Source organism: Ostrinia nubilalis, chromosome 8 (genome assembly GCF_963855985.1).
Source record: "Ostrinia nubilalis chromosome 8, ilOstNubi1.1, whole genome shotgun sequence".
Taxonomy (NCBI): domain Eukaryota; kingdom Metazoa; phylum Arthropoda; class Insecta; order Lepidoptera; family Crambidae; genus Ostrinia; species Ostrinia nubilalis.
The window spans coordinates 5,847,771-5,861,780 of NC_087095.1; the positions used below are offsets into that span (position 1 = coordinate 5,847,771).

The 14,010-nt window shown below is 36.6% G+C and overlaps 1 protein-coding gene across 1 annotated transcript in view; it reads right to left on the minus strand.

Annotated features, from left to right (window-relative positions):
- The window catches only part of LOC135073808 (nuclear factor NF-kappa-B p110 subunit-like), a 31,835-nt gene extending 18,929 nt beyond the window's left edge, over positions 1 to 12,906 (minus strand). Inside the window, exons 1-6 of the mRNA XM_063968005.1 lie at positions 12,523 to 12,906; positions 11,603 to 11,742; positions 11,167 to 11,312; positions 10,986 to 11,091; positions 3,618 to 3,750; positions 3,175 to 3,279 (exon numbers count right to left, since the gene is read on the minus strand). Coding sequence (XP_063824075.1) covers positions 3,175 to 3,279; positions 3,618 to 3,750; positions 10,986 to 11,091; positions 11,167 to 11,312; positions 11,603 to 11,742; positions 12,523 to 12,697 — 805 coding nt within the window. The 5' untranslated portion in view covers positions 12,698 to 12,906. The remainder of the gene's footprint in view (positions 1 to 3,174; positions 3,280 to 3,617; positions 3,751 to 10,985; positions 11,092 to 11,166; positions 11,313 to 11,602; positions 11,743 to 12,522) is intronic.
- Positions 12,907 to 14,010: the final 1,104 nt, after the last annotated feature.

Consider the following 14,010-nt stretch of genomic DNA (forward strand, 5'->3'; position numbering starts at 1 on the left):
GGTACAATTGTTTCAAGTAGGTAGTCAAGAGAACTTCACCTAAAATTCAGTAATTTTCACAGTGAATGCCAATAATTCGCTTTCGATACAAAGTTTAGAGCCTGGATAAACTATTGACAACAATACCTTGGTAACAAATAGCATATTAGGCAACTTATGGGCTCATACATTTGACGTTAAAACTTACTGCGGCTGGGTAAAAAACAAAAATCCTTCCTGTACACCTTCGTTTCTCAGCGCAAGCGCCGCCGACTGGTGAGCGGATGGAAACACAAAAAGCGCATATTCTGACGCTATGCACACAACCTAACGTCGCTTGTATGAAGAAATATCGCCGATGGTACTATTGACCCGTGGTACTATTGTACCCGGTCTACCCTACAGAAGTTTTACTTCGCGAAGGTATTTAAAAAAATGTATGCTCAATGTCATTAACAATATGGTGTAATTTAGCTTGTCTCAAGAGTCAAGCAAGTTTGTCAAAAGTTTTGTTGACAAACGTCAGTGATCGGTACTGCGCCGATGCTATAGGGCTGACTTCGGTAAAATGATGTGACGTGAGGTGCCAAACTGCAGAAAATGGCGGAGGAAATACATGATTTAGCATGAATTATCATGAATAATATTAACTACTTATTTACCTCTCAGTGTCTTCAGGCAACTTAAAAAAGTACATTCTGTGTTTTTATTATTATTTAGGCAGTTAAATATTGCACAGTATTAGTACACCATTTTTTTATTTTTTTCCATCATACACAAGAATACGCGTGCGTGAGTCAATGTTCGCTCGTATGTGAGGCCTTGTCGAATAGTACTCTTGTAGGGGGCAATCGTGCGTGTTTTGTTTTCGATGTAAACTCGCGGAGATGAACAGGCCTGGTTATACGGTTAAGTATGCCTCATAATAGCGAGCAGACAGTACGGTGAGCCAAAAAAAACTAGGTTCATAAGTATAGATTTTATTTTACTTTATTGATGTGTTACATACGTAATAGTTTATATTATTTTGTTATGCCAATGTTCACGCATCACTGGTGACGCTCTTTTCAAGATGGGTCCCACAGAATACCAGCGTTTAGCGTCATGTTCTGGGTTCTACCCTACAGCATGACACAATATGATTGGACACACGCAGAGTGGGTGCCATTTCTGCAGTCTAAAACCTGGCTCGAGCTGTTATCACGCAGTCCTTAGATATGGACTTAAAAATAAATATTGTAGATGTAACACAGTTAAAATCCTACCAATATTGGGTTATAGAAACTATTTTTACTGTATTGCTTTAAAAACTGGACCTGACTTATCGTTGGCACAGCAAATGTTTGAATTGCAATAAGTACCTATTGTAATCAGCTTTACGAACGTGACAAGCCGCGATTATTGCTTCTGGACACCGGTTTGAGAGCCAATGTTTATTAAAGCAATTGCAGCTGTTAGCCTGTTAACTAACGAAATATTTTTCATACATATTTATTTTAGGATTTCTACGTCGTACAACACAACAGGCACAGAAGAAAAAGACAATCCCGATGGTCTCACATCATGGGGAGATTCTATCATTAGAAACACCACCACTTAATTAAGTCTTCAGTTGATTAAAATTGTGTAACATTGTCTTCCCAGTGAGGGTTAGGCTAAATCTTACATTTGCTTCTGAAAAAATATAGAGGGTCGTGCTCCTACAGTGAAACGCTTACATTATTATGACTCGTGCGAAAAAGAATCCTATAAAGTCACTCTGTAACCGGTGTTTTCTGAGAAATTTTAGATTAACTAAGAATATCTATTGTTGTTTAACTAATTTTGTATAGTTTATTTTTAACTTCAGTGGATTTCGTTTATTACGAACATCAATCTGAGTCCCTTGAATCTAAAGCCTAAATTTAGTGCAAAATTAATGTGGTTCTAGCGACTTAGGATGTAGCGCCGAGTTCGGGTTCGTTCGTCTCAGCCGAAAGACGTCCACTGCTGGACAAAGGCCTCCCCCAAGGATTTCCTCTCCATGGGGGGGATTTGCCTTAATCGCCACGCTTGGCAGGCGGGTTGGCGATCGCAGTTTTTTGTAAGGTTTCGCACGCAGACGCTGCTGCCCGTCCGGTGCTGCAGGGATTTTGTCGCCTCTTACGACACGCCTCCTGTTGGCGGTGGGGAAGAGTATTCTTTATGGCCGTCCCCGCACGGCACGAGTTCGGGTGTTTGACTGTTTTTAATAAATAAACAGTCAAAAGATTCTTAGAAATCCCATGCAGATATTGCGAACGGAGTTAGCAGCCAAAAACAAAGTGCTTTCTTATCTTTTGTTTACATCCAGACAGATGGTCAACATCTGTAGTGATCTTTACCTTTTGTTTATAGAAATCAGCTAGGTAAGCGTGTATATTTCGGAATGTATGGTTCAGTTGCATGTTTGTGTCTGCATCTTCTTACCTTTGTAAGGACTTTCGGATAAAACCAGGCCTGTTCATCTCCGCGAGTTTACATCGAAAACAAAACAAGCACGATTGCCCCCTACAGGAGTACTATTCGACAAGGCCTCACATACGAGCGAACATTGACTCACGCACGCGTATTCTTGTGTATGATGGAAAAAAATAAAAAAATGGTGTACTAATACTGTGCAGTATTTAAAAAATGCCTAAATAATAATAAAAACACAGAATGTACTTTTTTAAGTTGCCTGAAGACACTGAGAGGTAAATAAGTAGTTAATATTATTCATGATAATTCATACTAAATCATGTATTTCCTCCGCCATTTTCTGCAGTTTGGCACCTCACGTCACATCATTTTACCGAAGTCAGCCCTATAGCTTCGGCGCAGTACCGATCACTGACGTTTGTCAACAAAACTTTTGACAAACTTGCTTGACTCTTGAGACAAGCTAAATTACACCATATTGTTAATGACATTGAGCATACATTTTTTTAAATACCTTCGCGAAGTAAAACTTCTGTACGTAGTACTTATTATTATTCTGTGATAAAACGGTGAAATTGCAGTGATTCCTTCATCGTCGTTCCGAAATCTTTTATTCTGACAATAAAGGTAGGTACCTAATGTGTGAACCGTTGGAAGGATAGGGGTAATCAGATGTCCTAAAACAGTGTGACTTGAGATTTTTTCCGGGGCGGCAACTATATGATTTGACGATGATGATGATGATGACCAACTTACTTTTATTGACTTTTTCCACGAGCAAGAATACATCTTCATTGCCGCTGGCGCGTCCGCATGAGCGGCTCGCGCGGGTGATCTTCAAATCATTGGTGGCAGCACTTTCTGTTCAAAAACCATACGAATGACAAGGTAAATAGAAATTCGAAAACCATAACATAGAAATTGTTCCATGGCGTCATTTTAGATTAGCACTATCATTCAACGAACGGATTTCCATCTGAATAAAATAGACTTTTATTACATCTGCAGTTATAATAACTAAAATATATTAATTATACTCGTATTGAGAAAAAAAAAGGAAATGGGAATTGTAGATATGTAACTTAAAATTTAAATGCATCTTTGTCGTTTGTTTGAAGTCTTCGAAAACATAATGATTGATTCATGAATATTGCAAGTGGCTTGACTACGTATTTTTATTTATAAATATCAAAACTCACTCAAGTTGTGTATAGGTTTTGAAAACACCGGTGGGCAGATCTCTTTGTTAGTTAAGAGGTCGTGAGCGCTGAACCTCAGTCGCACGATGTTGAGATCTATACTCTTCGCCTCGTTCTCGCAATGCATGCGGAGCTACAAGAGAAATAGTATTATAAACACTTACCGCATCTGCAATAGTACATTGTCAATCGGCTCGTTAAAAACAAATATATTGAACACGAAACTTGAAACTTCTTGTTTTGTTGTATGCGCAAGCGCACGTCCCGCGATAGGCGGGCGTACGCATAACGTCACCGGCTCTACTAAGCCGAACTCTGAAGCGCTTTTCAACGCTACGTAGAATCCTACTACCACTATTGTGACCATGTGGAGTAATTTTACAGGACACGGACTTGAACTAGACTGAAAACTGTTTGCTTGTAGTTTTAAATGTTCGTAAAATGCAATAGATGGTTTTTGTACCACACATGGTTTTTTTCACATAAGCAAAAAAATTGCGTCATCCTCGCAATGAGAGATAACAAGCTGACCACTACATTTTGGCGTTCTAAAAGTTAAACACTGAAAGTAACTTTTGAAAGATGAATACAATTTTTGAAAATATTTACGATATTAAATATCATCATCGGCATAATGAGATTGTATTGTGAGCCCTATTCACATTTTAATAAGTTCATAGTACAGTATACACACAAACGACCTAATTTAGCTTACATCTGGTCACCCTACAAGTATCCATGTTTGATTGATAACCACCTAATATAATTAAAATGTGCTAAATAAGCTAATTCATAATTCAAAATTTAAATTCAAATCTGGGGGCACGGCAGTGCCCCCACCAAGTCGAGCAAAAAAGCGGCACGGCCGTACCATCCTTTTCTCGAAGCAATTCAGGCCATTTTCGACCGCCTGTAACTTCGTTGTGGATAAAACTAGAAGGCTGAATTTTGATTAGCTATGCAGGCATTGTAAAGACACGGTATATTTAAAATTTCATTCAATTTGAACCAGTAGTTTAAGAATTATAACGGGTCAAAGTTACTTAATTTTGTCACTCACTGACTGACTCACTGACTCACTGACTCACTGACTCACCGATCATCAAAATTCTAAGGCACTTCTAGCAGACCTAGAAGCTTCAAATTTGGAATATAAGTAGTGTTTGGTGTATGAATCAAGGAAAAACTAAAATATTTGGGGGCACGGTAGTGCAACCGCCAAGTCGAGTAAAATTTTTCAATTTCGGTCCAGTTTTCTAGATACATAACTGCTGTCTACAAAATACAAAAAGAAATGAGATTTGGGGGCACGGTAGTGCAACCGCCAAGTCGAGTAAAATTTTTCAATTTCGGTCCAGTTTTCTAGATACATAACTGCTGTCTACAAAATACAAATAGAAATGAGATCCCATCAAAAACAATACTTGTCAAAAAAACCAAGTCTCGCAACTCAGTTGTTCTACGGTAAAAAGTTGTGAGATCCATGTAATACCAAGTCCAGGCCAGGAAATCTTTAACGTTTTACATAAATATATTGACTTGGCCATCGCATGAAAACACGTGTAAATTAAATTATTTAGTGCGATGGCCAAGTCAATAATTTATGTAAAACGTTAAAGATTTCCTGGCCTGGACTTGGTATTACATGGATCTCACAACTTTTTACCGTAGAACAACTGAGTTGCGAGACTTGGTTTTTTTGACAAGTATTGTTTTTGATGGGATTTTATTTATTGGAAACAAGACAACAAATTGAATAAATTGATTAGATACGATCAATATGCTGTCGTCACGTCACATAAGTTTGTTTTAGCTGAATATTTAAACTTCTGCCCCCTTATTACATAAAGTTTAACTCTACTTTAAATTGACATTCAGTATGGAAATGTAATTTTAAAGCATTGCGCATACTACGTTTTCGTATTATGGGGGGCTAAAGTTTATTTCAATAAATGAGAGAAAACTGCAACACTGACGCAAAATAAATAAAAACAGTGGTTCCGATGATGTAAAGACAAAGAAGGTCAAAATAAAAGTAACATAATGAAAGTTAATAAAAACAGTAAAGGGTTTTGGTGTTGTTTTCATAATAACGTCATAGTTACACGAGATGACAATCATAGGACAACGTGTAAACATTAGCAATCTATCAAAAACTACTAAATCCCAAAACTACTTAAGTAGCCTTATTGTTACAACAGTGATAGTGAAGTAGGTACTACATAGTTAAGTTTCTATCATATAAGATTGCAATATCAGTGGATTACAAAGTTCTAAGAATATCTACCTACCTACTTAACTGGTGCAGCAGGGCCCTTCACTAATCTATAACAAAGGCTTGTCGTTTAGTCACAAAAATATTGATTTATCATTGCGGTTCCATTATCTTACTTGATAAATTTTACACGCGCCAAAATTCGCCCGTGAACTGCATAGATTCGCGAACACAAAGTTTCGACGCGACGATACTAGGTAAATAAGGCATTACAAACACGCTTTATGACATGGTGATAGTCGGTGCCATGTTATTGCAATTTTGAGCGCAAACGGATTAGCTTAGGTAGGTAATTGTTTGAGAAATCGTTTAAATAGTCATAAATGTGGAGTCTATTTTGTGATTTTTCATTTTCTAATGTTCAATGTAAATGGAAGACGTAGCACGGGCAGGCCTCCTACTAGGTGGACCGACGATCTGAAGGTCGCGGGAAGAGCATGGATCTGCAGTGGCGTAGCTTGGGGGGGGCAGGGGGGGCCATGGCCCCGGGCGGCATATGAAAGGGGGCGGCGGATAAGAAAAAAAACATTGCATGAACAAGAAAAAAAAAGGTCGACTATGTCTACGTTGAGACTAACAAATCTAGCTATACTGGCAATTGAAAATGAGATACAATTTGATATCGACGATTGTGTAAAAGATTTTGCTTTGAAAAAAGCACGAAGAGTACATTTTTAATCTATTTTTTTAAGTAATAGTATAGCCTGACCAGGAACATAAAAACCCTGGCATAGAGGCGCGTCAATTGCATTTGATAGAACACTGAGTACAGTCGTACCTGTGTTAAATTAATAGGCTAACTTTATGTATCAGGATTCAGGATTACGGGCTAAGATATTTTCATAAATTAACGAAAAAATATTATTATAGGTAACCTGGTTTAAATAAATTAAATGAAACCATCAATCGAGTTAGTAGGATTTATTTTATTATTCAGAACTTGAATATTCAACTGCAATGCCTGCTCATGAACGCTTCAAACTCGGTACTTCTTTCCCAATTCCATAAAATTCAACACTTAGAAAGTGACAAAAAAATTTAAAATAGGTAGTTGAAACAAACCACAGCTAATTTTCATAGTGGACTGTACTATACGATAAACATGTCAGTCAATTTGACAACCTTTGTCGAAAACATTATTCAATGAAAATATTGTCCAAACCCTTAGTATTTCTCTTCGACAAATACTTTAACACATTGTGATCCACTTTTCTTTCACGACTATAAAAAGATTTTAGCAATTTAATTCACAAAATCAATTGCGCACATTTAAAATAAAGTTTGTTTACACTTTGACAGCAATAGACTGACATGCAAGGTGACATGACAATGAAGTTTTCAGTTACTGTTGCCATTAAAAGAAATTAGTTCCATTAGTTTTCCGCAACATGGCGAGGGTTTTTATGTTCCTGGTCAGGCTATAACAAAAATATTTAAGGAGCTTACTTACTTACCCCTCTAAAACTTGTGCCACAGATAATCTTTCGTGATTTCTCTTGTTACAAACCGAAATAAAAAAGTGGTTTGTAAATAGTTAAAGCCATATCTATAGCCCAGTAGAATTAGACTTTAAATCGGAAATAATTCCTACAAAGATTTTATTGCTTTAATGGCTTCATTGGTTGCCCATTAAGTCTCTCCTAGGTTTTCGACTTCGACGGAGTTGTGCTTAAGTGGTGGGGGGCCCCGAAAGGGGCGCTTTCTAGGTTTTCCGGTTATACCGCGTAAAGGACTTACCCTATTGAAAAGTGGTCTTCCTGACGGTTAAAGGGCATTTAATCCTGCATTAAATAAGACCAAACTCATATGTTTTGGACAAACCGTTCTCGTGCAAATGTTCGGCAAAGTAGAAAATATGTGTATAATTAATGACCCTCTCCACGTCCAATAGCTCGTCACCCGTAGGCTCCCAAGCCTTGTAAAGGGTCGCCTTGCCCAGCGTATCCCTGTCAAGGCTCACGAGTTGGATTCGCTTATCCTTGTTCGTCCCAGCCGTTACTTAACTGCGGTTGCTGCACCTCTTCCTGGCACTCTCCTGAACGACTCTGTGTTACCTAATGTGGCTGCCCCTCTTCCTTGTACTCTCCTGTACGATTGCATTGCTTAGCCATATGCCTAGTCTAAGGTTCGACGCCACAAAATCAATTTGGTACGCGTGAAAATAGTTTAAATACTATTTTCCGTGCATGCAACATTTTTCTTTACTGCTTCGCCTCTATTAGTCGTAGAGTGATTGTATATATCCTATAGCCTTCCTCAATTTATGAGCTATTCAACACAAAAATAATTATTTCAATCTAACTAGTAATTCTTGAGATTAGCGCGTTCAAACAAACAAACAAAAAACTCTTCAGCGTTTTAATATGAACTTGTTGTTGATTTTTGGCGTCGAACCTTAGACCAGGCATTATGGCTATGCAATGCAATCGTACAGGAGAGTACAAGGAAGAGGGGCAGCCACATTAGGTAACACAGAGTCGTTCAGGAGAGTGCCAGGAAGAGGTGCAGCAACCGCAGTTAAGTAACGGCTGGGACGAACAAGGATAAGCGAATCCAACTCGTGAGCCTTGACAGGGATACGCTGGGCAAGGCGACCCTTTACAAGGCTTGGGAGCGTACAGGTGACGAGCTATTGGACGAGGAGAGGGTCATTAATTATACACATATTTTCTACTTTGCCGAACATTTGCACGAGAACGGTTTGTCCAAAACATATGACTTTGGTCTTATTTAATGCAGGATTAAATGCCCTTCAACCGTCAGGAAGACCACTTTTCGATAGAGCAAGTCCTTTACGCGGTATAACCGGAAAATCGAAAAAGCGCCCCTTTCGGGGGCCCCCAAAACTTAAGCACAACTCCGTCGAAGTCGAAAACCTAGGAGAGTCTTTATGGGCAACTAATGAAGGCATTAAAGGACTAAAATCTTTAGTAGGAATTATTTCCGATTATTTCATTTTTGTGTTTAATTCTACTGGCCTACTAAGCTACTTTTAAAACCGTGTATTTATTATATTCTGCAAGTTCGAAATTCAAAATTAGCTAAAATGGTAACTTTTAGCAGTAATTAAATCTGTAACTTGCTGCAAATATCTAATGAATTCAAACAAATTATTTTAAAAAATGGCTTCGATACATATTATACATTTTTCAAACCACTTTTTTAATTTCGGTCTACTTATAACAAAAGTAATCAAGAAAAAATATGGTGGCGCTGGTTAGCTAGGGTACAACCCTTAATTATATTAAGCACATATGTTATTCCTTCTAAGTTCAATGAGCACTATATATAATTTAAGATAATATTTACTCTCAATTGACAAATAAATACTTTAATACTTGTTATTATTGTTTATTGTTATACACCTAGTGTTACATAATAAAGCTGAGCTATTTAAGAAAATCAAACTTCCTGTGGGTTTCAAGCAATTGCTTCTCTTTAATGTATTTTCCTTTTGAAGCAGTGCGTGGTAGTTTATTTTGACTTTCAACAAATAAGGTGAATGAATAGTGTACCTGAAGTCCATTCAATATAGTATTTAAACTTTAAAATATTTATAATTAAAAGGGCGGCGGATTTCCGGACGGCCCCGGGCGGCGAAAATCCACGCTACGCCACTGGCGGGCAGCGCAGGACCGTTCGTTGTGGAAAACCTCGGGGGAGGCCTTTGTCCAGCAGTGGACGTCATTTGGCTAAACCGAACGAACGAATGTTCAATATCGTACTTTCGAAAGAGGATCAATTAGCACATTCGTTATTTTCTTATTTTCTTTTTGAGTGTATTATTTTTAAGCCCGAGCGAGCAGTCTCCTCCTGAGAACGTTTTTCTGCAGCTACGACCGTTTTACACAGGTGCAAGTCTGCTCTTATTGTCCATTAAAGAATGTATAAAAATTCACCCTAAAATCATGATTACTGAATCATTCAATTTATATATGACCGCCTAAATTGTGCATTATCTTTTGTATATTTCTTTCTATTTCTTTTCTTGTCTTGTGTGGTGTACGATAAATTTCTACCTATCTACTAAACCCACCGAATTTGGCTCGTCATTTTATACTTGTTGCGACAGCAAGACGATGGAGACAATAGTATGCGAAATAATATCCACCTGGCGACGCTACTATGATAATATTTCATTACTTTGCCGGCGTTTCGGCTTGTAATTGGTTGATACTGTTGATATTAGAGTCTGCTGAGCAAAGTTATCAGTAGGCTGCTACCTATTTATGAAGATGACCATAATGGCGGGAGTTCCCATGAGTCGAAAGTTATCCCGAGGTATGTGAGATGGGAATCAAATTTTAATAGTCTCGTTTTCAGCTACAACGCCAACGTTTCGAATCCAAAGTTCTGTGTAAAAATTTAGGCGTATCTAACGATGTAACATCGATTTAAGCTATTAAAAGCAAGTACTAAGTTTCTTCCGCCACTTCACCACAACATGTTAAGAAAATAACGCATCCTATACCCTAACCCCTTTGATCAGTTTGATCAGTGTTTAAGACACCACCTACTGGGCGGCAAAAACAAACGACTTGATCGATTAGTGAAGGTTAATACCAATGATTCAAATCCTGACGCACTCAGTAACAAGACAAACGGCAGTAAAAAATTCACGGAAGAATGTTTCCTCAACTTCAATGTCGAATGCCGCGGTCAATACCACATTTTGGGCACCTATGTTATGAGTTTAAACTCACAATTGAATTATTATTTGAGTTGATATTTTGAAAATATCGAATACTTTCAATCCTTGAGCTAAGAGTAGAGCTCTATGAAGTTTCACAACAATGGTTGGTTGTTATAATGGGGGATACAGTTACCTTTATTACAATAACATCCGCGTTAGCTACCAAACGTGTCCGAAATGACTACTTAGAAACCTGAATTTAGCCAACTAGCATACTTTATTTAAATACTTATTATAAAACAAAGCTATTTCCTGTGTAATGATTGACACAGGAAGTAGTATAGACCTACCTAAATAAGTTTTCAGCCTTCATCTTAGTTGTATGGTTTATAGAGAAATAGGTGTAGAGTCAAAAGACCACTCACAAAATAGTAGAAAAATTATCAAATAACAAACTTACCTCTTTCAAATCTACATTCCTGTTTGTCAATGTTTCTGAATATTTTTTAAAAAGCAACCCAGGAACATCTTTTTTTGCTGTGTGTATTATTCCCATGCCAGCAAAACTAAAGGGATGAAAAAAAAATTGTTTAAATCAGAATTCTGTTAAAAAAATTAAGTAGAATTTATATAAAACTTACCCCACTTTATAACTCCCATTTTCAGGCACTTCGTAACTAACATCTCTATCTTGTTCTTCTTCGAGTAGCTTATGGGGGTGCTCTTCAGGGGATTTCTTTTGGGCCAAACGACACCTTATCATCGCACGCCCCTTGTAATTCGCTAGCTGTTGAAAAATAATATATTTATTAGTTTAGTTAAATAATAATATATTAGTTTGTACTTGATTAAAATTGTGAAAAAATGTCTAGCTAGGTTATTGTGTGCACTTACATGTGACTTGCAAATTAATTAATGTCACACATTTTATTGACTTGACATTGAAAGTTTTTATGTTATATCAGTTACATAATATTACCTTATATTATTTTCTCTCTTACAAGAGTGCCATGATTGAAATTTTCTTCATTATTAACTCAATCTCAAGCACCAAACAAAATAAAATTCTGAACTCACCTCTACTGTAGGATGAGTTTTGGATTTACTGGTACCGCTAGATTCTCCAAGCAAGCAACCATGGGTGCCGACCATTTCACTCCGGTAGCGGAACCGAAAGTAGTGCTGTGGCTCTTCCGTTATCCTCAAGAATGGTTGATCTGGTTAAAGTAAAGTTATTTGAATTATGTAATACGTAAGCAACTTAAAAGTCACATTCCAGGCGTAAGAAAGTTTATTTAGGTGTTATGTGTGTGAAAAAAAATATGGACATTTTTATGCTGCGCCATCTAGTCTGAAACTAAACTAAGTAAAGCTTATGCTACGGGTATTGGACATACTTAAATACTTTTTATTTCTTGTAAGATTATTGTAATGGTAAATATTGAGCATCTAGGATTACCATCAGGTATGCCATGTAATTTATGTGGTTTTTCCAACACATTGTATTGTAAATAAATCATCAGATCATACATCAGAAAAAAAATTCTTCAATATTTACAGATAAGCTGACCTAATTGTTATATTTTATATCTTTTCAGCTCTATTTATATAGGTCTCTACTTAAACATATTGATAGAGCATTCCCTGTCTTCATGGCAATGTAGTCCATTACAATAATTACTCAGTGCTTGCAGTGGTATAACGGAACATAACCCTAGTTTAGTTTAAAAAGGGAAAGAAAAGTTTAATTGTTGACAAAATAATCAGCAAAACAATTAAATATGTTATCTTCAAATCCAGTTAGTTACTAACTGGATTCAACTCGTTGAGAGGTGTGTAGGACTCTACAAAATGTATGAAACTTAGTGTATAACATACAATGTTTTTATTGAAGGCCCCGGACTACTTAGATAGCGTTGTTTGTATTGTTATATCTAATGAAAGCGATCTGGTTTGAATGGTTAAATATAAAAAACAAAATAAAAAATGAAACGCACTTGCACCAAGAAACTCGTTGTCATGAATGTATTTTTTATCAGCACAAGTCAGCTCAGTCATTGAGTATGTTAGCTGGGGCACTTGCTGTGAAGGCGAGCTGTAAGGTGACCCCATGTGAGAGCGTGGAGACCCCATGTTCGAAGCTTCCGTATCGCTAGACGTCGCCGATAACATTTTTCCTGTTTTCTAATCAGCAAATGCAATTCAGCATAATAATTAAATTCTTCAACAAACTTTAACACTTCACCACTTTTAATTATTCATAAGTCACTGTGTCTACGATTAATTTGCACTATTAACACTTTTCTTGTAAATGCTTAAAATAAAAATCACAGAGCGAGCGGACACAACTTCGTTGTCCGACAACAAACTTGACAATTGACATTTGTTTTGAAAAAAATTCTGCAACATGCAGCCATGATAAGTATTGCTGTGTCTTTTTTCACTTTACCCTAAAATAGGGAATTTCCTGTGTTGAACAAAGGATTCCGGAGCATACAGAATCACAATAATTTTGTTCTAAATGAACTTATTGGTTTTCGACACAATATTGATCACTAACACTATCACAAATTCATAGTAGTTCTGTTCGGTTCACTTTACAATGGTGAAAAAAACAATAAAATATATTGAGTTTGGACTTTATTCGTGATTTTAGGCATACTTATCTTCCATATTTTGACTTTTGAGGCTTCTATTTGCGTATTGATTCGAATATTTTGTAAGATAACTTAGAAAAAATTGTTTGTAAAATACCCTATTTTTAGGGTAATTTGTAGACACTAGGCAACATTTTTATAGTATTGACAGTTCAATGCAATGAATGACGCAATATTTGTGCCAGCCCGGGGAAGAACCATGTACCACGTGATATACATGAGTCACAAAAAGTCCCGAATCCGAGTAGGTATTTAGGCCGTTTACAAATAAACGAGAAACAAGATCTTATGAATGACGGACGAGCAGTTATTAATTTGTAGGTAGGTAGTTAATTAGATGTCTAACTGATATTTAATATTATTTATTTAAAATTTAGGTATAAGTAGGTATAGGTACATAATTATAAATAAAATAAGTATTTAGTACACCACCTTCTGAATGATGCAGTGCTTTTATTAATCTAAGGATGCAGTACAGTAAACCACAAGATAAGCTTCTCAAAGAGTTTCTCTTAGGCTTTATCTCATTAGGGGTTATATGTAGGTATACGTGCATGCATTTAACATTGTTATTTTAATAGCCGGGCTTTATATTCAAAATTTCTGTAAAATAGCTGCGTATCATTTAATTAATGTGTATGTTATGCACAGAGCACGTAATAGATGTTATGTACAGCTGTAGGTACGCTTATTACGTATGTTTTTTTGCTATACTCGATTTAAAATTTTATTAAGTATAAAAAATAATGTGTTATCAGAAACTATGAACTCCCTGAAGTCCCGATACTGTGAAATACTCATATATTTTTTACATAAATAAAACACGTG